General features: G+C 48.6%; 1 protein-coding gene across 5 annotated transcripts in view; it reads left to right on the forward strand.

The window, feature by feature from the left end:
- Positions 1 to 25,210, forward strand: part of PLEKHA7 (pleckstrin homology domain containing A7) — a 234,643-nt gene that overhangs the window by 204,125 nt on the left and 5,308 nt on the right. For 3 of the 5 annotated variants that reach the window (XM_054438786.2, XM_063671124.1, XM_063671125.1), the window contains 13 exons: positions 4,299 to 4,367; positions 4,536 to 4,616; positions 5,779 to 5,928; positions 6,521 to 6,622; positions 12,581 to 12,689; positions 12,885 to 13,111; positions 16,421 to 16,612; positions 16,708 to 16,825; positions 17,745 to 17,848; positions 18,325 to 18,525; positions 21,184 to 21,342; positions 23,743 to 23,876; positions 24,677 to 24,819. In XM_054438786.2, the coding sequence (XP_054294761.2) occupies positions 4,299 to 4,367; positions 4,536 to 4,616; positions 5,779 to 5,928; positions 6,521 to 6,622; positions 12,581 to 12,689; positions 12,885 to 13,111; positions 16,421 to 16,612; positions 16,708 to 16,825; positions 17,745 to 17,848; positions 18,325 to 18,525; positions 21,184 to 21,342; positions 23,743 to 23,876; positions 24,677 to 24,819 (1,789 nt within the window). Of the gene's footprint in view, positions 1 to 412; positions 494 to 4,298; positions 4,368 to 4,535; positions 4,617 to 5,778; positions 5,929 to 6,520; positions 6,623 to 12,580; positions 12,690 to 12,884; positions 13,112 to 16,420; positions 16,613 to 16,707; positions 16,826 to 17,744; positions 17,849 to 18,324; positions 18,526 to 21,183; positions 21,343 to 23,742; positions 23,877 to 24,676; positions 24,820 to 25,210 lie in introns of all 5 variants that reach the window. The other 2 variants (XM_063671123.1, XM_054438787.2) reach the window with 2 other exon arrangements.

A 25,210-nucleotide genomic window follows, 5' to 3' on the forward strand; every position in this document is an offset into this window, starting at 1 on the left:
ACGACTCTAAACTAGTATCTTACAGAATGTGATGAGAGAGGACAAAAGAAGAAGCAAGTTCCCTTCTATGATGTTCCTCCTTGCCTTCTGCAGCAGAACCAGGAAGGAAATGAAAACTGAAATTGGCACTCCCACATAAACCAGCCTGTGCAAAAGTCCCTTCAGACAGCGTATAACATTTTATAAAAAGTAGAGAGCTGCAGTCTGGGAAGGTCCCATGGCCCATGGGAGTAGCATCCACGGTCCCATGGAAGTACCGTCACCAAGATTCAGGCCTGGTTGTTTGAATTGCACAGCACACAGCCTCCTTAAAGTTTTCCCTTTGCCAGTTCCCCAAATTCTGGCTGCTTCAAGTGTCATTTGATGTCTCACTTGTTACGTTTTGTTGTATTTGCCTTTTTGTTTGGAACAGATTAAAAATAATGAACCTTTGATCAACGTGCTTTACAAAGTGCTGAAGAAGTCAGCACGGGGCTGTCGGCCCAGGAGAAGCGTAAGATGATCTGATCCGTGTCTCCAAGCGGTGTCATTCCATTGCTTCTGGCTCGGTGCCGACTTCATCACTTGCTTAACCAGTTGCTCTCCTGACCGCCCCAGGCTTCCCGCAAGTCATTTTGGCTTATTTTCAACTGAAGCTCTCTTCAGCATTTTGGCTGATGCACCAGGCTGAGCCTCTCATCTGTGGTTTTCTGTGACTCCATGTTTTGTGCTGCCAAGGGTGGGGGAGCTTGCCTGGCTTGCCACCAGCTTGTGTTGTGTTTCCATCATCACGTGTCTGCCTCCATGGAGAGGGCTCACCCAGACAGAATTGAGCATGAGTTTCTTGGGAGGGAACAGCAGTTATTGGTCATCTTCCAAGAGCCAGGGTATCCTCAGATTCCACGGTGGCCCTGAGATTAAGGTGGCACTTTTTGGGGGCAGGCAGTTGGTATTTGGATAACAGCCTGGAGCTGGACTAAAATAAAATGCCACCCCCTGCCCATACCTCTTTGATTGATGCAGAAGTAGGGACTGCAATGTGGCCAGCTCTCACAGCATTCCAGGGGAGGATGCAGATCGGGAAGCAGGTGTTGTGTCCAACCATCGTGAGCCCTGAGAAAGTGGGTTGGGATGTGGTGGAGGGGAGGGAAGATGCCTGGGTGGCCTTTGATTCCCCTCTGATGGAGAGACTCTTTCAAATGGATGAGCACCCACAGACTTTTACTTTTTCTGATGACAGAGATGCTGGGGGGACCCAGAGTTGATGTTTTAAGTGTATTTGAACATGGCTATAACAAACACACTTTTAAAAGGAAAATTAGATGTAATATGGTACACATGGATATAATATTTCTTAGCAGCCTCGGCTGTCTGGAGCAGAGCTACATTCAGAAGCTTAACGGTCCTCTGAGCTGTAGAAACAGCTCTCATCAAGCCCATGGTCCAAAGCCTGTGACCTTTTGTCCATAGGAGACAGAGCCAGCTCACATTACTTTGACACATTCATGAACTCACTGAGCAAACATTGCCCGAATTTCCTCAATATGCTAGGCCCTGGCTGGGCTTTGAGGATACAGAGGAAAGGCATCCATCTCCACAGTCACCCCTAATTAGGTTACTCTCTAGTGAGGAGAGACAAATGAGCAAACAGAACATTGTACTGTAATGTGCTGGGTGCTGTAGTAGCAGCAGATGCAACGTGTGGAGAGAGCACCCTGAAGGGCACCACCCCCAGTTAAAGGGAGAGAAGAGATGTAAGTACCTCGTGTCAGTCGAGCTTATAGTCCTTTGAATTCCTAACCCACAACACTTAGTAAGCAGCACTTTTTTTTTTTTTTGACATGGAGTCTCGCTCTGTCACCGAGGCTGGAGTGCAGTGGTGCAGTCTCAACTCACCGCAACCTCTGCCTTCCAGGTTCAAGAGATTCTCCTGCCTCAACCTCCCGAGTAGCTGGGACTACAGGCGCGCGGCACTGTGCCCGGCTAATTTTTGTATTTTTAGTAGAGATAGGGTTTCACCATGTTGGCCAGACTGGTCTTGAACTCCTGACCTCATGATTCACCCGCCTTGGCCTCCCAAAGTGCTGGGATTACAGGTGTGAGCCACCGTGCCTGGTCAGATAAGCAGCACTTTAAAAAGGGACAAGAGAAATCTACTTTTTAGAAAAAGAGGTAGTACTAATATCCTGAGACAGAGAAAAAAAAGGTTGAATGTATATTCAGTATTCCATGAAGGCAGCAAAGGGCATACTTTTAGAAAACTTTCCATCAAAAAGTATAATTTAGAAGATTCAGCTTCTTCTCAAAATGTCCTTTTTATATAAAATATCTCATTCTTTTCCTGATGGTGCTGGATAAATGAGGCATTGCTCAATTAGATTTTCTGGCTTGTTATTTAAGTATCAAAAAGACATCCTCCGTAAAAAGCTTCAGTGAAATAAGGGGAAGAGTTTTGCTGGGGAAAGAATCCCCAGAGTGTATCTCCATTTGAAAATGATTTCTACCCCAGAGGTCAGCCCGTTTGGAGAATAGACAACCTCTTTGTTCTTGGCTTTGATGAAGGGACGATGACATAGAGCGAAGACTTCACTGCTTTCACCTGCTTTTTCTCCTGGGTTCCCCTGAGTTTAAAACCCACATGCTGCCTGAGAAGTTCAGCTGTTTGTGATTCACCAGGATTAACTTCATGCCCACCTCCCCGCACCTCCCTGCACCACCCCGCTGCATTGCAGGAGACAGCACAGTCTGTTTGTGGATCGTTGCAGTCTTGTGTTCTGCAACTGTGTGTACATGTGTATGTACACATAATCTGACAGTCTGAAGAGCAGAATTTGGCTGGAGTTCTGTTTTTTTCCAGGAACTCAACAACACTGACCTACATGTGTTTCCCTTTGACCTACATGCAATTCAATAAGCATTTGCTGAGTTTGTGCCAGGTCTTCTGTTCAGGGCTGACTTTACCAAGATACATTAAACAATGGTCCCGCCCTCTTCTGTGCGACCAAAGGGATCATGGGAATGGGTGGGGCAGCTGTGTAGCCCAGAATCAGTCCTCACCCCAAGGCAGGGAGACTCCGGTCCTCTCCCTTGACCTTTGGGTTTGCTCATGACAGTTTGCAGGGAGAGGTAGCATAGGACAGTTGGGCACATGAAGGGCTTGAGCACTGAGTGGAATGTTTGCCAATTTATTTCCACCTCCAATTCACACTGACAAACTTCCTGGACCTTACAGATAGAATGGGGAGAAATCTACACGTCTCTCTCCAGCAGCTATCGGTCCACAATGGGACCTGTCTGCATAGCACACACAAACCACCTGTCTCTGCCACTGTTAGCTCCACCCTCCATTTCCCTGGTCAGACCTGCAAAATAGAGCTCAGTGAGGTGGTTTCCCCTACATTAGGCAAAATAGACTTGGTTCTCCCTGGCCTTGTCTTGGCCATGGGAAGGTGCATCTGTGAAAGTCACTCCCCTCAGCCCCTGCATGACTTTTGGCAAGAAAGAAATTGGGGCAAATGGAAAAATGGGATAAGTTAGATTTCGATTCTCAGGAGTCAGTGAGAGACAGGCAGCATATTGCCTACTTTGAGTCAAGTGAGGGATGGGAAATGTAAAATCCCATTGGCCCGCAAGTTTGGGTGACTTTTGTGTATTGCTTTATGGTTTCCTTTCTTGTAACTTATACAAGTACAGCCTAGCCTCAGTTATTCAGGGAACAATTAAAAACCCTTGCTGGGAACTAGCCAGGTTCCTTTTTACCTTGGCCAGGTCTTCTTCCCAAATGGTAAAGGGTGAGGAAGGCTGGCCTTACCCACGGGGAAGTGGGCTGCTCAGAGACTTCCTTAAACTAAGGCTTGACGGTGGTCAAGGGATTTGTTTGTTCCTCTGGGTCTGCCCATCTCACCACCCTGGGCAGGGGGTGATGGACTTCGTAACTTGTGTTTGTTCCCAGGTTCAGTAGTACACCTCTGTCTTATCGGTGGCAAATCTTCCAAGATTCATGCTGATTTTTCACATTCATTTTAGGCAAATATATACTTTTAAAATTGATGATCCTTTAACTTGAACATCTACATTTTCTTTAACTCAAAGGACTTACCAGCATTACTAGAATCATCAAAAGGTTTTGGTTTTTTCCTAAAATGAAATAGGCATAGAAATAGAGCCAAGTATGGCCCAAGTTTTTGTCCCTCTCATGCTATGACACTATCTGCCACTGCCAAGGACTTCCACACCATCCATTATAGGATGAATTTTCTTTCCCGAGCTCTGATCTCAAACACCATAGTTAAATCTCTTTTAAATTGTTCGCCTCCCAGATGACAGGCCGGGACCTTCTCAAGGATCGAAGTCTGAAGCCTGTGAAGATCGCTGAGAGCGACACTGACGTGAGTGAGCAGAGTGACACCCCTCAGCTGCCTCCTGACCCAGACCCAGGGTGAACAGCTTCAGGCAGGGCTTGGATGGTTCTGTAGCCAAAGGCTGTCTGATTGCAATCCCAAGGTCATGTCCTTTTCTCATCACCCCGGGCCCTCTCCACCTGTTCTTGCTTTTAGGTCAAACTGAGCATCTTCTGTGAACAAGACAGGGTCCTCCAGGACTTGGAAGACAAGATACGAGCCCTTAAAGAGAACAAAGTACGTGTCAGTTTTGAATAATCTTGGAATGGGCAGAGGGGCATTTTGTCCTGTCTTTCTTGAGACATAGGCTGGACCCTCATGTTAGTACTGAACAACAGATGTTAGCTTATTTAAAAAAAAAATGCACTGGGTGCGGTGGCTCATGCCTGTAATCTCAGCACTTTGGAAGGCCAAGGCAGGTGGATCATGAGGTCAGGAGTTTGAGACCAGCCTGACCAACATGGTGAAACCCTGTCTCTACTAAAAATACAAAAATTAGCTGGGCATGGTGGTGGGTGCCTGTAATCCCAGCTACTCAGGAGGCTGAGGCAGAAAAATTGCTTGAACCCGGGAGGCAGAGGTTGCAGTGAGCCGAGATCACGCCACTGTATTCCAGCCTAGGCGACAGAGGAAGACTTCGTCTCAGGAGGAAAAAAAAAAAAAAAAAAAGCCTTTGTGTTTAAATGGTGTTTTTTAGGGGTTTCTATCTTATAGAGACCCTCCTGCCCCCATTCTGCTTTGGCTCACCTCTCCCTGGAGGCCCTGTGAGGTGAGCCTGGGAGAGGAGCTCCACTGGCTTATATGTGATGACCCCAGGTCCCTGAACCCCAGGGAAGCAGGGTTGCTTTGGAGGAAGTGGCTGTAGTCATTACAGGGCAGAGGCCTTTGCTTCCTAAAGCTCTTTGTCTCCTAGGATCTGGGCTATGGAGGCAGCAAGTCTGGATGGGAGTGCCGGAATGGGCCAGGGGCCACCAACATTTGGCCTTTTCTATTCTTAAAGTATTTTTTTCCTTTTTCATTTTAAATTTGTGTGGCTGGAGGTTGATAATATACTCTTTTCCCTAGGAGGCTAGAGAGGTTTTTGTTTTTTGTTTTTTTAATTCTTTGATTTATCCTCTTAGCTTAGCTTATCCTCTTAGTTTATCTCATAAGGAGTTAGACAGCTATATCCCTAGTTTATAGATGACTAAATTGAGGCACAGAGCTGTTAGGTACTTTCCCCAGCCTACCCCCTAGACAGAGTCAGAGCTGGCATTAGAGCCCCAACTGTGGGCCCACATCTCAGCGCTGGTCCCTTCAGCCTTGGTTAGGTCCAGTAGCTTTGGTTCCTGGTGTGGTATGGGAAGGCCTCTGGGGACTGTCCTCCTATCCTGCTGTTTTTTGGCCCTTCGTGGTGCAGGACCAGCTAGAATCTGTGCTGGAGGTGTTGCACAGACAGATGGAGCAGTACCGAGACCAGCCCCAGCACTTGGAGAAGATTGCCTACCAGCAGAAGTTGCTGCAGGAGGACCTCGTCCATATCCGAGCTGAGCTCTCCAGAGAGTCCACTGTGCGTAGAGGGTGGCAGACCTGTCTGCCTCAGGACAGGCCGAGCAAGGGGCTGCTTTTCTCACCTCCCAAGATGTAGTTGAGTTGGTGTCCAGAGGCAAGAGTCCTGAAATAGCAGAGCTTCTCCAGTAGCCGAACTGCCACCTGACAGAAGATGATCTTGTCTGGGGGTGACATGTCTGCCTGCACGTGTGCCTTAGGCTGCTTACCACAGCGGCTCTTGAAGGCCAGTGACACCCAGTGGGCCATATTCCTCAGAGCTGCCTGCAAGGCTGTTCCCCTGATCTGTGTGCAGTTAATTCCAAGTTGTCAGAATCTGCTTTTTCACTTCTCAGTCTGTTGTGGTACAGGCCAGGGCTGAGAATCAAAGCATCCTGAGGGTGGAAGAGTGAACAGTGCAGGTGACCAGGGTCAGAGCACAAATGAGAGGATGTCACGCTCTTTCCTGCTCCTCTCTCTCTCCCACCAGGCCTGCCTGGTCTCCTTCCCTCTTCCCCTGGCTAGGTCAGCATGGTCAGGAGTACAGGTGTTCATGAGGCCTTCCAAGGGGGCAGGGGATAACTAAGAACCGGAAGCATTGTCTTGGCCAACAGGAGATGGAAAATGCTTGGAACGAATACCTGAAGTTGGAGAATGATGTGGAACAGCTGAAGCAGACCCTGCAGGAGCAACACAGAAGAGCCTTTTTTTTCCAGGTGACCTGATACCTGTCCATCCCTTCTGAGTTCTTGTTTTGGTTTTTTGTTTTTGTTTCTGTTTTTTTTTTTTCCAACAGACTTCACCTGTGGGGGCTGTGAGCACTGCTCAGAGTCCTTCTCCCCCTTGGCCCCAGATGCTCCACCCCTGTAAAGGAGCCACCCCAAGCTCTCCCTTGAGGATCCCTTCCCCAAGCCAGGCTGTGATGAGAAGCTTCACCCCATTCCCTTTGCCTTGCTGCTCTCAAAGACAAGCTCTTGGGTGTTTTAGAAAGGGCTTTACTTCTGATCATTTGGTGTCATCAGTAATCACAGAGTGATCTGTGTTCCTGTAGTTCTTGGCCCCATCTTAGGCTGCTAGCTCATCGCTTAGACAGCAGCAGGAAATGCCCACCCCTTCCCTCCTCTGATTCCTGGAGATAGATGTTATCATACCTCTACCAGAGGGAGACAGTGTGAATTCTGTCCTTTGAGGCACTCTGGTCTCCAGGCAGTCATCTGCATTTCTGGAGGCCAGGCTGGGTGATACCCATCTCTGTGACCCCTGGACCACTCAGGAAAGCTGGCCTTAGAGCCCTGCCTCTTCACTCTTAAAAAATCAGGCCACCCTATTGATAGCTGCTTCTGTCCCCCAGAAGTGAGACAGTGAAAGCCCTGTGTGGTTTTTCTTCTTCCAAATTGGGTTCCAAATTGCCCAGTGTTCCCCCACTGTGGTGCTTAACCAGGTTTCCACCCCACCCTCACAGTTTTTTAAGTGGAAAATAACCTGTTTTTTTCTCACCTGACTTAAGATCTATATCTTCTCCTTTCAGGGCCCTGACATAATAAGTGTGTTTGAATTCAGCAAGCATTAATTGAGGCTTCTTTTGTATGAGGCACCACACTGGGCCACTTTTGGTGCTGGGCTTGCTAACTGATGAGATAGTTCTAATCAAGGCTCTTTGTTTAAGTGATTTAATGAATATATTGACTCTCCAGACATTAGCCTCACCCCAGAAAGTTGAAGGAAATTCTGGAGAGGGGTGTAGGTGTGTGGGCCCTGAGGCTTTTCCAAGGGCCCTGCTGTCCCTCTGTTCATGTAGAGATGGTTCCCAGAGAGCCCTGCCTAGGACCACGTGGAGGAGACCCTCGCCTGTGCCTCAGGGCTGGCTTACGAGACTTTCCCCAGCACTTGTCTATCTCCTGCTACTGTTGGGGTCGTTTTCCTCCCATAATTTCTCTTCATCCACACTGGCTAACATTTCACTACTCTTTTTTGTAGCCCCAGCATTTACCGTAATGACTTGAAAATACTAGGTGAATGTTGTTGACAAAGTCCTTCAATTATTTCTGGTTATGAGTTTATAAAACTGCCGAGGTATACCTATTTTCTTGGACTTCAGTGATCTGAATTTTTTTAGCAGTAATTTTTTTAGCTTTATTTTTAGCAGTAATTTTTTTAAGGTTTTCATTCTTTGTTTCTGTAATTACACAAATGGTACATGAATACGTGTCTTTGAAAAGGCCAAAACAGTAAGAAGCAAAAACAAAAAATGATATAAAAGTTCCTCTTCCCCCTCCCCCTTTCTGCCCCTCCCATCACCCTCCCTATGTGTCATCAGTGCTATCCATTGGTGGCATTGCCTTCTAGACCATTTTCTATGCATTTTCAAAAATATGCACATGCATAGAATCATATGATTTATTCAGGGATGGGAGCAGGTAAAAGGCTTACTTGAAGAGGATCACACTTACACATTATTTGGCAACTCACTTTTTTTGTCATAACCTGATATCATGGAAATCTTTCCAGGACAGTTAATCCAAAATTTATGCTGCCCAGTAAAATATAAATTAATTAAAAGTAACTGAAATTCAAAATGTATTCCTCATTTACATCAGACTCATTCAAGTGCGCCATACCCACATGTGGCTTTCGGCTACTGTCTTGGACAGCAAGGATTATAGGTTTCTATCATCTCAGAAAGGTGTATTGGGCAGCGCCAGTCTAAGGAAATTAAACTTGTTTTTCTTGACTGTTACATACTATTTCATAGTCTGGGTGTTTTCTACTTTATTTAGCCATTCCTCTTCTGATAGCATTTAATTATTTTCAGCATTTTGCTTTTATAAATGGTGGTGTGATGAGGATTCGTGTAACTGCCTTTTTACATTGTTTACAAGTATCTGTGTAAGATAGGCTCCTAGGAGTGAACTTGCTGGGGTTGAAATGAGTATACATCTTAAAAGTTGATGGATATGCCAAACCACCTTCTAAAGGGCTGCACCTGTTTATCTTCCTACCCACAGCAAATGAAAGTACTGGACCTATTTGCTCACATCCTTGTCAGCACCTGTAATCGATCTTTTTAGTTTTGCTAGTACACTAAATGGCATCTTGCTTTAATTTGCATTTATTTAGTTATTAGCAGGTTAAATATCTATTCGTATGATTATTGGCCATTTGTGTCTTTACTATGCCTTATGTCATGGTGATTTAACATATAGCAGGCCTAGAATCCTTTTTTTCTCCCCTTCCCTCCAAAAAGCAAATAGATACACTGTGACAGGTCTTTGTCACAGACACCCTGGAGAGCTCAGCCCATGAGTTACTCTCAGATAGGCCAGCCTGGAGCCTGCATCTTGATTTCCACCTTGCCTGCGGCACTGCTCACATTTTCCCTAAGTGGCACAGTAACCTGAGAAGCTAACAAAGCCCTGCTTTGAGCAGGCACTGTGCTAGCTTCTTTGGTGTCATTCTAAGCCAGGCAGGCTGTTAGAGCCCTAGATAAATCATCAGCACTGCAGATGTGCTTGCAGCCCCATGTGCAGATTCTCAGTTACAGGGCTTAGAAATTCGCCTCCCTGTAGTCAGGTTTGGCTCCAGGAAAATAGCCTTTTCAGTCAAGGCTAAAACAGTGAGTTCAAGGCTTTGCTGAAAGCAGCACATAGGAGCCTTTCTACCCAGTGTGGTGGGAGGAGGCAGGAATGAAACTCCACCCCCTCATTTCCCCCAAAATTCCCCCCCCCCATTATGAAGGCCCAAAATTCCATCACCATTGGAAAAGGATAGGGACTCTCCAGCCTTTTTTATTCTCTGCTCTCTGTTCTTTTCTCACATGTAGGGGTGACAGAAAGGCATCGGGGGGCAAGAAAGTGGCTGACAGGGGAGTTTTGCCAGGGAGCTATGGAGGAGGAAGAGGACTGCATTTAATCCCTTTCTTTACCTGTTCCCAACACTCAGCTTGGGGACTTCAGTCCTAGAGGTCATCCTCTTACATACACATTCCCTGGGCTCAGTAATACACCTGTCTGTTTTAGGATGCTCATGCTTTGGCATGGAGCTGAGAATCAAACCTATTATTAGCTTGCCAGACCTGAGGATGTGCTTTATGCTGGAGGGGTTGAGAGAGAGAGTGAGGACTGTGAGCCCCCTTGGGACAGGAGGTTTTGGACATCTGTTGTCATGGCTATTGAAAAGTATTTGCTCAGGGAATTTTACATGACTGGTCCTTTATTCATGTAGCATGTATGCACTGAGAACCTGCTAAGTGCTAGGTCCTGTAGGGATGGATCAATGAGCAGTATCAGGCAGGTCCATGAGGCTCATGCAGTGCAAGAACTCTTCCAGTTGAGGGGTAGCTAGGTGCCTCGAGAGGAGATGGGGTGGGAAGCCTGCCTTTATTTTAGTCCATGGGGTGGGACCAAGGCTATCTTCCCCCCATTTTAACTTAAAAGTCAAGAGAATACTACATTTGATGTTTAAACAGCCCCGTCAAGAGATGGCCATAGTCCCTTAACCACATCAGACCCCTCTGCACCTCTTCTAGATCCTCTTCCCATTCGATTTTGGTTGTCAGAATGCACATGATCATATAGCCTAGGACCTTCCCCATTGTATGTAGATATGTATTTTTGGAGTTTATTATTTTTTTAAATTGATATATAAAAATTGTACTCTTATTGTGCTAAAAAATTAACAGCTTTATCATATATTTCACATGTCATAAAATTAACCCTTTCGGCTGGTCATGGTGGCTCACGCCTATAATCCCAGCACTTTGGGAGGCCAAGGCAGGAGGATCACTTGGAGCCAGGAGTTCAAGACCATCCTGGGCAACATAACAAGACCCCCGTCTCTACAAAAGCTGAAAAAGAAAAAGAAAAAGAAAAACTAGCCAGGCATGGTGGCATGCTCCGGTGCTCCTAGCTACTTGGGAGGCCAAGGTGGGAGGATCACTTGAGCCCAGGAGTTTGAGGTTAGAGTGATCTTGATCACACCACTGCACTTCAACCTGGGCAACAAAGTGACCCTGTCTCCAAAAAATAAATAAATAAATAAATTCACCCTTCTAAAGTATACATTTCAGTGGTTTTTAGTATATTCACAGCATGATACAGCCGTCACCATAATCAATTTTATAACACTTCATCATCCCCCAGTAGAAACCCTGTATCCATTAACAGTCACTCCCATTCCCCCAGCGTCCCCTCTGCCCTTGCCAAACACTAATCTACTTTCTGTTTCTACTGATTTGACTAGTCTGGACATTTCTTATAAATGGAATCATGTAATGTGTAGCTTTTTGTGACTGGCTTCTTTCCCTCACATGTTTTCAAGGATCATCCTTGTTGTAGCATGCATCAGTACTTCATTCCTTTTTATTGCCAACTAATATTCCATTCACTACTGTGTTTTTAACTAAACCTCAAATATCAGGTTCAGCTCTGACTTTTAAAAAATGTTTTTTATATCCTAGAGATGGTGTAAACTCTAGTCCTTGCCTTCCCTTCTGTCATGATTACATAAGACAGTGCCTTTTAAAAAATTGTGGTAAAAGCCAGGTGCAGTGGCTGATGCCTGTAATCCCAGTACTTTGGGAGGCTGAGGCAGGCGGATCGCCTGAGGTCAGGAGTTCAAGACCAGCCTGGCCAATGTGGTGAAACCCCGTCTCTACTAAAAATACAAAAATTAGCCAGATGTGGTGGTGGGCGCCTGTAATCCCAGCTACCTGGTTGGCTGAGGCAGGACAAATGCTTGAACCTGGGAGATGGAGGTTGCAGTGAGCCGAGATGACGCCATTGCACTCCAGCCTAGGCAACAGGAGTGAAACTCCATCTCAAAAAAAAAAAAAAAAAAAAAAAGAAAAAAACTGTGGTAAAATACACAGAACATAAATTTACCACCTTTATTATTATTATTTTGTTGAGACAGGGTCTCTCACTCTTTTGCCCAGGCTGGAGTGCAGTGGTATGATCTCGGCTCACTGCAACCTCTGCCTCCCAGGTTCAAGCAATTCTCATGCCTCAGCCTCCCAAGTAGCTGGGATTACAGGCACACACCACCATACCTGGCTAATTTTTGTATTTATAGTAGAGATGGGGTTTCACATGTTGGCCAGGCTGGTCTCAAACTCCTGGCCTCAAGTGTTTACCTCCTTGGCCTCCCAAAGTGCGGGGATAACAGATAAGAGCCATTGCACCCGCCTCATCTTAATTATTTTTAAGTATACAGTTCAGTGGTGTTAAGTACATTCACATTTTTGTGCGCCCAGTCTCCAGAACTTTTTATCTTATATAACTGAAACTTTATACACATTAAATAGTTCTCCATTATTCCCTCTCCCTGGCCCCCAGCAACCGCTGTTGTACTTCTGTCTCTATGAAATTGACTACTCTAAGTATGTCATACAGTATTTTAGTGGAATGGCACAGTGTTTACAGCAGTCTATTTTTAAATTAGGTAGGCAAGCTGGACTGCTGAAAGCTACTCTGAAATTTCTCCCTGGATCGTGGTCATTTTCCTTGTCTATGCTTCCCTAGAAAGCTATGAAGCAGGCTTGGTTCTAGCACTAGTGGGGTTTCCAGAGGGGATGCTGCCCCCCAGGGTGGGGGGCTCTGTCTGAAATGGTAGGATAAGTCCTAAGAAGAAACTTGTAAGGAGCTAAGAAGGCAAACCCACCACTTCGTCTTCCTCAGGAGAAATCGCAGATACAGAAAGATCTATGGAGAATTGAAGATGTCACTGCAGGCCTGAGTACAAATAAAGAGAACTTCAGAATTCTAGTGGAGTCAGTCAAAAATCCGGGTGAGCTGTTCGTCTTCCTGGGTGTGGGGGATCTGGTTGGGGGCAGGGTGGTGGGAGGGTGGAAGGCTGGGAACCAGGTGGGTGGGGTGGCCCTTGGGGAGGTTGAGTCTTCGAGGTGCTAAATCACTCCACTCATCCTCCAAGGAAGGGGGTCTTTGTTCCATCCTGTGCTTTGTTTCCTTCTATGCCCCTTAGAGAGAAAAACGGTGCCTTTGTTTCCTCACCTGCCTGTGCCTTCACTCTCAACTTCTGAGAGCAAGCCGCCCCCACAGCCCAGTCCTCCCACCAGCCCTGTGCGGACCCCTCTGGAGGTTCGACTCTTCCCCCAGCTGCAAACCTACGTGCCGTACCGACCTCACCCACCCCAGCTGAGGAAAGTGACATCCCCCATTCAGTCACCAACTAAGGCGAAGCCCAAAGTTGTAAGTGGTGATGACTAGGAGCTGAATGCCATTGTTTCTTCTCTGTCCTCAGATTGCCTTCTCCTGGGAGAGAAACTCCTGGGAAAACTTGGGGAAATGGACCCAGCCAGCATCCTAAAGGAGTCCATAGTCACAAGCAGTTAAAAAGTAGTATTTCCATGCTATTGTGCCTTAGACTCTCAGAACTGGAAGAGCCCTGGAAGATGATCTAACCCAGCTCTCCCATTTTGCAGTTGGGAAAACTGAGGCCCACCAAGAAGAAGTGAGCGTGCTGAGTAGGGTGGAGTTTGTGATCTGCAGAGAGGTGTGTGGCTGTGGACAAAGCTGTCCCCATGCAAACCTCTGTGCAAATCCGCAGGGGGCTCTCCTGCAGTTACACAGCCTGTGGGCAGTGAGCTCTGTCCAGTGGAAAAGTGTCCTTCCCTTCACCTGCTGCTGAGCACTGGGCTGGGTTGTGAGGATGCTTTGATCTTTAAAATAACCTCGCAGAGTATACACAGCAAGAGCAGTATCCCCATTCCACAGAGAAGAAAACTAAGAGCCTAAATTGTTGACATTAGCTCAATGTCTCCATGCTAACTAGTGAATCCAATCACATCTCCTGGCCCTTCTCTTTTATTCTGTGCCATCTACCATCTAACTGGGCTTTCAGTCCCAGATCCGGTCTGTGGCCTCTGTGGCTGACTGGGCCAGCACCTTGGTTTGCCTGGCATAGAAAGGGGCCAAGCTCTTGGCAGAGTCTGGGAATGCAGGAGACTTTAAAGAAATAGGAGATGTGGTCAGGTCCCAAGAGAGCTCACGCCTCCAGGGCCAGGCCAGCCTTGGCTGGAGAACACAAGGAGGCTGGTCCCAGTGCAGGGAAGCCATAGCAGAGTGGACCTCGGAATGGGGCCCTCCAGATTTTTGCCAACAAAGGCTTGGAGGAGACTCAACTGGGCATCGTGTGTGCCTGGACCTCTGATGAGGTCAGTGCACAGTGCTGGGTAAAACACATGAGTTCTGCTACCCTGGTCCTCACCATCTACCTGCTTCCAGCCATAGCCCAGGGCCCAGAGCTGGACCCAGGGTATGGCCCAGCACCCAGCCAGAGAGTCACTGTGGATTTCAGCATCTTGAGATCTCCTTCCCAATCCCAGATCCAAGAGGTGGACTGGAGCTCTAGCCCTAAAACAGGAGAGGGAAAATACCAAAACAAACAGCAGGAATGTCTGGGGCAGATGGCTGCCAACATAGGACAGAATGCTGCCAGCTGGGACAGGGAGTAGGGGAAAAAGGCACTGGAAAAAGGAGCTGGGACACCCAGATTCCGGGACTGATTCTCTCACTGTGTCCTCAGGCAAGTCCGTCCCTTCTCTGAGCCTCCTCACTTTCCCTTTTGTAGATGGTCACAGAGGCTCCTCCTCAGCTTGGTCATCTGTGGCTCTCAGGCAGGGCTTTCTCAGCTTGGGTGAGCATCAGGATCACCAGGAGAGGTCCTCTCTCCTAGGAATATATGTGTGTTTGCCAGTTTTACCATTTGTTTTATTACTTGCTTGTTTTTAACACTTATAAGATGGGCGTGGTGTTGCGTGCCTGTAGTCCCAGCTACTGGGAAGGCTAAGGCAGGAGGATCATTTGAGCCCAGGAGTTTGAGGCTGCAGTGACCTGTGATTACACAACTGCACTCCAGCCTGAGCAATACAGCAAGACCCTGTCTCAAAACAAAATAAAACCCATTTATATTTGTGAAACAATAATATCCATCCTGAAAATGACATAAAACAGGATTATATAATTTAACGAATAATAATAAAGAGACCACCTGTTTTATACCAACAGCTAGACTAAGAAATAGAACACTGCCAGCAACCAGAAGCCTGTGGGTTCTTTCCCAGGCCAAGCTGCTTCCTGTCTGCCAGAAGTAACCACAATCTTGACTTTTTGGATAATAATCCCCTTGCCTTTTTTTTTTTTTTTTTTTTTTTAAAGTTTTAGTACCTGTGTTGACTTTCCTAAACACTGTGATTATGCTGGTATATAATTCTATACTCTTTTTGTATCTTGCATCTTTTCTTCAACATTATGTTTGTGAGATTTGTATACATTGTTGCATGTGGCTATAGTTCTTTTATTTTTATTTGACTTATTTTCTTGAGTTTAATGTCTTTTTAAAAATAAATTAGATAATATTCTCAAAGGATACAAAAGCAAAAGATATAAAAAGTACCTAATAACATGTCTCCTTCCCACCCTCTGCCTCCAGACATTCCATTCAATCAAAGGTGATCAATGTTTTATGTTTATCTTTCTGGGGAGCTTTTTAGAAATTGGTGATTCAGATGTCTTGTCAGGATTGGAAACTGTGGATCCTCAGAGAACCAGTGCGTATCTTAGGCAGATGGCTTAACTTTCACACATCAGTGAAGTGTGTTGCTTTAGAAGATTGTTGATAAACCTTTGCTTTGGAGTGCTCTTTCCTGAACTTTCCAAGAGCTTGGAATGCCCTTTCCTGAACTCTGCAAAATTCTTAAAAACAAAACCAAATTAGACTGAGAAAGAGGGAATTTAGGAGGTGGAAGGCGTGATGGTCATTAGTCCTGCGAGTGGGTGTTCATGGCAACCAGGGGCCGGTCTGTTGATATGTGGAGGAACCACAGCCCTCACAGAACATTGTGGACAGGGAGTTTCAAGGAAAATGGTTGCATTCATCACATTCTAGGGAATGAACTGCATGGTAGGCAGCGAGTCACTCATCCTGACTGCCTGTTCGGTCTGAGTCAGGAAGGAGGAAATATTTTGTAACCATGCACATTTCTGATAGGCCAGGAGGATGTAGACTCTGTCCTTGTTCAGGTCCCCACCTTGCTGAAGGAGCCAGAGCTCATGTAGGGCCAATGAGCCAGCTCAGGCTGAGCACTGCTGAGTGGGTAGATGTTACTCTCCAGGTGGGTGGTGCTGTCATAAGCATGGAAGTCACGGCAGGGTTAGCAGCCTGCCTGCGATGTGCACTCCAGATGAGCAGAGGGAGCAGTTCGGCACACCACCAAGGGCATGGACCCGGGAGACCTGAGTCCTGGGTTTCAGGACACAGTTATACAGGTGACACTTTGAGGAATAGAAACTGTATACATCTGAGGGGATAGAGGAGCAGAGCATGTCCCTTCTTCACTGCTCCTCCAGGGGAAGTGTGAGTGCTCCTTGGCTGAGGCAGTCATGTTCTGTGGCTCTAATGTGGCCTGTTCCAACCCTTTAAACCTCCACTGTGGCAGTACCCAGCAGTCCTCCCTCCATCTCCGTCTCACTGACCACTGGTCTGGTTCTCTTTCTCAGCAGGAAGATGAAGCACCTCCCAGGCCCCCACTCCCCGAACTCTACAGCCCAGAGGAACAGCCCCCGGCTGTGCCGCCTCTGCCAAGAGAGGCCACCATCATCCGGCACACATCTGTGCGGGGCCTCAAGCGGCAGTCAGACGAGAGGAAGCGAGACCGGGAGCTGGGGCAGTGTGTGAACGGGGATTCCAGGGTGAGCAGGAGACCATAAGGCTGCCACTCTGCATGTGGGGAGAGGGAAAGGGGTGTGACACTAGCAGGTCACATCACCTGGGACTCTGCCCACAGGTGGAGCTGCGGTCGTATGTCAGTGAGCCTGAGCTGGCGACCCTCAGCGGGGACATGGCCCAGCCCTCCCTGGGACTTGTGGGCCCTGAGAGCAGGTACCAGACGCTGCCAGGCAGAGGTAAGGCAGGGCCCTCCCTGGAGTTTCTCTGGGAATCCCACCACACTGCTTCCAGCCTTCAGCTGGTGCCTCGTACCCTTCTACCTGCAGCTCCAGGCCTAGGAGTGAGCAGCAGCTGTCAGGGGGGTCTGCGATGCCAAGAGGGAGGACCTGGCCTGCCTTCCTCTGGCCCACATCCTGATTCTCTTCCTCTTTTGTTACATCTGTCCCCAGGAACAATGATAATAGCAGTTACTAGAAAGCCTGGCACTGTTTAAGCACTTTATATAGACATGATATTCACAACAATTCTATGAGGAAAGTACTGTCATCCCCATTTTAGAGACATGGAAACTAAGGCCCAGAGAAATTAAATAACTTGCCAGTTAGCTGATCATTGGTGGAACCAGAAGACAATCCCAGTGCTCTGGCTCCAGAGTCACTGCACCCTGTAGGCTGGAGTGCTGGGTGGCTGCCACCAGCTTGGCCATCTCAGACCTTCCAGAGTGCCACTCTAAGACTCAGTGAGCCCTTTCCTTAAATGCTTTCTTGCCAGCTGAGTGTCCTTCTCACTGTCCTCCTCACCCCAAGTTGGGTTGTACAGGATGCCTAAGAATGGATCAGGGGGTGAAAGGCATTCCTGCCCCTCCAGCCTTTCTACCTGCCAGGCAGCCCAGTCATCTGCATGTAAGGAAAGCCTGGGGTGGTCCACAGATGTGCAGGGACACTGCCCCCCATCAGGGACAAAGGTCACCCCTGGGCTGGCCCCCATCCTCTATTGGAGACCTTGCTCCTCCATGCCCTGGGGAGGAAGAAGAGAAATAAGGGTGGGTCATTGACTGGGTGCTCTTGGTCCTCCTACAAGAATGTGTGATGAGGGAGAAGCAGAGACCCATCCACCCCAGCACAAACATGCTTGCACTTCTCTTTCCTCACTAAGGGCTCTCAGGGTCCACGTCAAGGCTCCAGCAGTCGTCCACCATTGCTCCCTACATCACACTCCGGAGGGGTCTCAATGCCGAAAGCAGCAAGGTGACCTTCCCTGTGAGTGGCCTTGAGCTGTTGAGGACCTCCCTGCTCCTTCACATGGGGAGGGAGGGTCTCCCAGGGGGACAGTAACTGGCCATCCCATCAGCCCTGGAGATGGCCTCTGGGGTGGCCTCAGCCCCTCCTGAGCTCCCTGTCACCCACTGTCCACCAAGGAGGGCATCCTGCCTTTCTCTCTGGCCTGTCAGGGTGGCAGGAGGGAGCTCAAGAAGCCTGCACCCTGGGTTCTGGCCTCACTGGACAGGCCTGAGCCTAAGTGTCTGCATCTGCAGAATGGGTGCTGCTCAGAAAGCTCCTGAGGATTGGGGGCATCGTGTTGCTTAGAGGAAATAGTTCTCTAAGGCCAAGAGGAGCCCAACTAGAGTGTGCATGTGTGTGAGAGAGAGACAACGGGAATGCAGCCAGCGTAGTGGCTGTCTTCTGCGTGCCCAGCCCAGCCGTTCTGTCTCTCTTGCCTGCCTCCTCTTCCTCAGAGACCTAAGAGTGCCTTGGAGCGCCTGTACTCAGGGGATCACCAGCGGGGCAAGATGAGTGCGGAGGAGCAGCTGGAGCGCATGAAGCGACACCAGAAGGCCCTGGTCCGAGAGCGCAAGAGGACACTGGGCCAAGGGGAGAGGATGGGCCTGCCCTCATCTCGCTACCTCAGCCGGCCGCTCCCTGGAGATCTTGGCTCAGTATGTTAGGAGGGGCCAGGCAGCGGGGCAGGGACAGGGAGCCGAGTGCCCCTCAGAGTCCCCCAAACACAAGCACATCACACCTCCCAGTGAGTGAGCTGTCCATTGACCTACATGGTTCAGAGAACACCCCATGGGGCTGTCTGTCCACGACCCAGGCTGGACAAACGCCTGGTCAGAGGGTGACTTGAACCAGAGCTGGAGTGGGGATCAAACAGGCCCAGGAGCCTGAGGAAATACCCAGTCAGTCCTCCCAGCCACGATGGAGAGGGGCCTTTGCAGGCGTTCAGAATCTCAGCTGAATTCAGGACCTGGGAATACAGGGTTCGGAGAGGAGAGGAGGAAGATGGTGACATGATTTGGTTAGAAGCACAAGCAAACCGATCAACCTCCCAGACCTGCCAGCAGATGCTGTGTGAGGGCGATGGAGCACGGGGTCACACCCCTGCCCCGAGGGCCACTGGTCTCCCTGGGCTTGCATTGCAGAGGCCTCAGGGTGTCTGAGATTGTTGGGGAGGCCTGTGCTGCCCCCTGGTGGCACTTCCTGGCGCTGCGCCCTGTCCACAGTCACCTTAGGTCCCTTTGGAAACATTCCATTTGACTTTTCCCTGTTGTTTGAAATCCCATGTTTCCCTAAACCTCTAGCCTGATTGTTCTTTCCCTAATTCATTGCACAAGCTCCTTTGCTTTTAGTGTTACCGCTCATTGCCTCTCTAATCCTGCCTGATTGTGTTTACAGAAGCTTCTGATTTGCATTGAACGTACTCTAACTGGCCTGTGCTACTTGTTACCGGGCTTGTAATAGCGGTTCTTGTCTCCATAGCCTGTTGAGTGTTCCCAGATGTGACTCACCTTTCTGCTGCCCTCTTCATGCAGGCCTACTGACTCATAATTCACTTGTCCCAAAAGCCACCCCACAAGCCTGAGCCAACCTGCTGCCTGAGGCCACAGTCATTGGCAGAGGTCTGGGCATTATTAATTTATAAAAATCCATGCTTTGCACCTGGACAGTAGACAGGGACTTCAGAGATTGCACGTTTGAATACATTCTCCCAAGACTGAGGTTGTTCGGTTTTAATTCCTGTAGTCCAATCACACAATTTCTTATGGAAAACCTTTTGTGTTTCTGGTATTTAATAACTTGAAGGGATAGCAAAATATACTGTGTATTCAGAGGGCCTCTCTGCAGCTGTTAGCTCAGACACCAAAGGGGTAAGGCCCAGGACATTCATATCTTTAAAAGCTGCAAACCTGGTAACCTTTAAACTTTTAAAACAAATGTCATATGGGGTAACACTTGAATACCTTGTAATTTTTCTCTTAAAAAAAGAAGACTTGTGTAAGTCTCTGCATCAACGCCAATAAACATGTTGCTTAATAATAATGGATTGGCGTGGTTCTTCCCTAGGATACCTTGTAGAGTCTAGTGAACTTTTCCTGTTTGTGGAAACAATCAGGCTGGGTTTAAATGAGGACTTATCTCTATTTGGAGCATTTGTGAGCGTGTAAGGAAATGAGTGTTTTCTTTGTGAATCATTAAATTGATTTTTTCATCCTTGGAACTTCAATTGCCTAATCCTTTCCAACAATAGTTGGAAACCATCACCTAAGAGCGATTACATTGATTTGGAGTCATTATTGAGAGCTTGTGCATGAATGGGTGAAATATGCGAATATGGCTCTGGGTTTGGGGTTCTGGAGGGACTTGAGGCATCAAAGACAATCAGGACCATTTGGGGCTTTGAGGTGGATGGATGGGAGAGAGAAGATGGCCTGGGATAGACAAGCGTCTGCTTTGGTTTTGCTCAGGGGAAGAGAGGCTTTGAGCCTGCTCTATTCTGAACAACCTGCTCAGCAGTCAAAGGCCTGTGAGGATGCAGGTCCTGGGTCAACAGGAAGTCACCACGGAGCTGGACAGTCATGGTTGGATCTTATGGGTTAGATTTTCCCTCTTGGGAAGCTTGTTACAAAGTTGATACTGTGAAACAGCCTTAGAAACATTCCATTTGATTTAGCATTTCAATTTTATATGATTTAGTTTTTATTCTAATTTAAAGAAAACATCTATCTCAAATAGATGGGTCTCACACAGCAGTTTTTCTGCCTCATTAGCTCCAAGCTGCTCTTGCTTGTACCTCCCCAGCCCTGCTGTGAGTGCGAGATCCCCCACCTACGGATGTTATCTTGTTGAAAATTCCCAATAGAAAGATCCTTGGTTATTCCTCTTGCTTAGCAGGGCCTTGAAGGGCGTGTTTTTCCATTAATTCTGAGCCTGGGACATAGGTCTCCTGAACCAGCTGTAGAGAGTGGAAGGGACAAATCCCTCCTCTAGAACTCTGTCCCAAGTTGTTTGGAGGTCACCCTCTCTGGGAGCCTTCTATTTCCCTGCGGCCACTGTGAGCCTGAAGTCATGAGTCTTAGACCTGTGCCCCGAGGGTGTATGTTTGAAACCTCTGGGAACCCAGATCAGAGAGCAATTAGCAGTCTGAAACAGCTCATATGAAGGGGACAGCAGCTTCATTCTCTGTTGCACATACAGCTTTTCCCTAAGGGGATCACAGGTTCATCTTCCAAAGGACCCCATGGAAAAAGGTGACCAGCCGGGCTCTTTCAGCAATCAGGAAGCGACTACGTTTAACCCTCTTGTTCTGTTGCCAGTGGAAGCGTGAGCAGGACTTTGACCTGCAGTTGCTGGAACGGGTCGTGCAAGGGGAAAAAAAGGACAAGGAGGAGAATGGCTGGTTGAAAGTGCAGGCCATGCCTGTCACTGAGTTGGACCTGGAGCCTCAAGACTATGACTTGGACATCAGCAGAGAGGTGAGGGCAGGCACTTCCTTCATGTCCTCCAGGAGACATGGCCTTCAAGCTCCCAGCCTGATCCACCTTCCCACTGTGGGGTATCATCCTGAACAGGGACATGGCTCAGCTTCAGTGTGGCCTAGGAGGATGGATGGATAGTAGCTTAAGGCAATGAAAGGAGGCCAGATGTTTCGATGAATGTTCAAAACTATCTCTGTAATTTAGGGCAAATTGCAATTTTGGCTTCTCTGTGCCTCAGTTTCCTCAACAGTGAAGTGGGTTGTGAAGACGATTAAGTAACTGCACATGTTCTCGGGAGGTTTAGCGATCAAAGCCACATAGTAGGCACGTGAGCAGCAGTTGTTATTGTTAGGAAATGTTCCCTGCAACACCAGGGCTTGGCTTTGCAACTGGCTGGTGAGGCCAACTTGGGCAGTCTGACTAGGGGAAAATGGGGGGCAGGTTTGAAAATCACAGGTGAAATTTCCAGCCATGGTAGAAGCTAGGAGACAGTGCAGAGTTCTGGTCTGAATTCTTCTGGTGCCCTCTGGTGGCTCACGTGCATCATGACGGGGCAGGTCCAGGAGAGCAAGTAACTCCTGGATCTCTACCCATCAGGAAATGTCTCTACCCAAGGGGAGAGAAAGGGAACTCGGGATGACACACTCAGCATCTTCAAGACATAGATTGTCTCCTGCGGCCTATGTCGATGCTATTCCTAAGCTCTGCAGGGCAGCGTCTATGGCTGCTTGGTTCACCTTTGTATCCCTAGCCCCTGGCACAGGGCCTAGCACACAGTGGGTGCGTGGTACATCTTTGCTGCATCTTTGACTGGTTGAATGAATCACACAGTGACCCATAAATGTACCAAAAGCATTTGTACAAGGACTTGGCCTGCCCGGAAACTGCACAAGAGGAAATGTTCTCACCACATGAAGGATGGATCGAGGCGAGACCTCAATAAAACTTTCCCCCGGGTCTGTGTGATAGGAGAGTGAGTACTGAGGAGGACCTGTGTCTTCTGGAGCCTTCCTGCTGTCTTAAGAGGCAGTGACAGGCCCATTCACAAGCTGATTTGCCAATGGTATCTACCTGACTCAATATGTTAGGGGTTCCTGTGGTCTTTGGGAACAAAGGAACAGTGTGTGGATAAGATAGATGCCTGTACAGTTGTTGAGTTTTGGGGTCTGCTGGGGCTCTAGGAGTTAACAAGGCTGGTCCCCTGCCCCAGGACCTTGTTCCTTTGCCATCTGAAACAGCCAAAGGTCTGTGCGTTCTCAGATTCACAAAAGAAGCCCCAACATGCTGTCTTGGCAGGGGAAGTGTGTTCTGTAGTGTCCTGATTGCCTGCCAGCCCAGGGGAAAAGTTCTTCCTTATCTCTAACCTAAATTCCTCCTGCTACAATGTAACCTGCTTCCTTCCTCTAAATCTGTCCTCATTGGAGTAACAGAGAAGAGCTTATTTCTTGCCATCTCCAACAGACTGAAAGGGCTGCGTGTGGGTTTAAATCCATGACCAGATTTGCACTGGGATTGGATTAAGCTTGTTTTTAGGAGCTTCAACCCACCCCATTTTAGTGTGCTTTTGTAATTCAGGGAGGAAAAAGTTCCTGGAGCATGCAAAAGCTTCCTTTAGTGTTCTTAGTCCAAGCAAGGTTTCACCAAGCCGAGTTTGCCACTAGGTCCACGGGAGATGCTGGTGAGGTGGAATTTGGGGCCATTTTCCTCTGGCCAGCAGTAGATTCAGCATAGCTGCCTCCTGTCTAGATCAGAAGAGCTTTTTTAGGGACAGAAAGCACCATCACATCCTTTCATTCACCCACCTGTCAATCATCCATTTATCCATTATCCATCCGTTCAGGGAGAATTAGTTGGAGGGCTACTAAGTACTAAGTCCCTGCATTAGACAGAAGGAAACAATGGTGAATGGAAAGTGAGGGGGTGGAAGGGATCAGAGAAGGCTTCTCAAAGTGAGGGTGAAAAGATGAGAGTCAAGGGAACAAAAGGAAGAGCTTCCCAGACAGAACAGAGGCCCCACTGTTGAGGGGGGAGGAACTGGAGGGACTGGTTGATCAGTGGCTGGAGAGGTCTTCAGGGCTCAGATCACTTAGGGCCTTGACGGTGGCATTAAGGATGATCATTTTTTATCCCGAGAGCTTGTAGTCTAGTTATTTTGCCCTTCCCTTCCCCCAGCCTGTAGGAGGTTGGCTGGTGGAGTGGAAGGAACATGAGCTTTGGAGTCGGACTCAGGTTCAAACCTGGATTCCACAACTGACTAATTTTGTGATCTTAACAAGTTACTTAGCCTGTGTGGACTCTGCTTGCTTCCCACGGTGGGAGGGGACAGAGGTGGGGAAAGCGAGTCCTAAACCCAGACATCTGAACCTCTCCCTCTGCCACCTCCTGGCCTCTCCCCAGCTGTCCAAACCAGAGAAGGTGTCAATCCCTGAGCGCTATGTGGAGCTAGATCCCGAAGAGCCACCCAGCCTTGAGGAGCTGCAGGCGCGGTACCGCAAAGCCGAGAAGATCCGCAACATCCTCGCCCGGTCAAGGTCAGCCCTCGCTTGCTCAAGTGTTGGCAGGTCACCCTGACCACAGGTGGTGTCTCTACCATGTGAGCCCTGGGCCAGGCTGGCTGGGGTGCGTGTTTTGCCAGGTCTTCGTCTCAGGTAAGCCCTACTCATTGGAGGGGGCAGGCTGGTACATTGCCAGCAGATCAGCAAGGAAGCCTGCCTGGGTCATCTGGAAAGGCCTGCAACATTCGTAGAGGCTTCTTGTCCTGGGCTCTCACCGCCTATTCTGTGTCCCAAGTGACAGCAAGTGTGGAGAGTGGAGCCAAGCATGGCCGTGAAGTGGGCCCAGTTGGAGATCAGCTCCAATGATGGCCTGCCAGCGTTCGGGCCTGTGCACCCTCATGCAGACCAGCAGATCAGAGCCAAGGGTGCCAGTCTTGTTCCTAGGGCACCAGAGGCATTGCCCACTCCCCTGGATGCTGGCCTGGGGTCCTCTGAAGTGACTTTACTGTCCCCTAAGCCTCAATAGCTTCAGAAATTTAGTCTTGTTTGTAAGCCTCCCTTTCAAAGCTGGCTTAGCCATCTCATGTCTGAATTTAATAAGAGCCTCCAGCTAGAGCTGTGAACTTAAGGTCTGTGGCCTTCCCAGAGGAGGAACAAAGCTGGGACCGTTTGGGTGTTTGGGGAAAAGCGTGTACCTTTGTCTAGGGAGAAAGTACCACAGTTTTTGTCTGATCCCCCTCAAAATGTTGAGAACCTCTAGGCCAGGGAGACCCTCCGCTCCTGAGGCTGTTGCCCAGGGCAGGAGGACCCATGGTCTGCTTCCGACCCTCCTGCAGCATGTGCAACCTACAGCCGACCTCAGGCCAGGACCGGAACAGTGTGGCTGACCTGGACTTGCAGCTGCAGGAGCAGGAGCGCATCATCAACATCTCCTATGCCCTGGCCTCCGAGGCCTCCCAGCGTAGCAAGCAGGTGGCAGGTAAGGCCATGGCCCAGCCCCCAAGGCCTGGATCCTGCCCCACTGCACCTGTGGGCTTGGGCCCAGCATGGCCTGTTCCAGAGCCAGTGGAAAACCAGGTGTCAAGAATGGTAGTTAAGGGTCAGTGGTGTGTTCCCCTGACCACTCGGCATCCTGTCCCATGAGCACAGCAGGACTTGGAATGGAAGGTGGAGCAGGCCACACAGTGGGGGAGACCAAGGGGGCCCAGAAGCTCAGAAGTGTCTGGGGAAAAAGTCCCCGGAGGAGCGGTGCTGCTACCCCACTTCCTCTGAGACTATGAGCTAAGAACAGGTTTTTCAAGGTGCTGAGCCAAGGGGCTAAGGTTTCTGACCTCATGAAGAAGGGGGCAGGAAAGTGGTTGATGCTTGGA

Source organism: Pongo pygmaeus, chromosome 9 (assembly GCF_028885625.2).
Source record: "Pongo pygmaeus isolate AG05252 chromosome 9, NHGRI_mPonPyg2-v2.0_pri, whole genome shotgun sequence".
Lineage (NCBI taxonomy): Eukaryota > Metazoa > Chordata > Mammalia > Primates > Hominidae > Pongo > Pongo pygmaeus.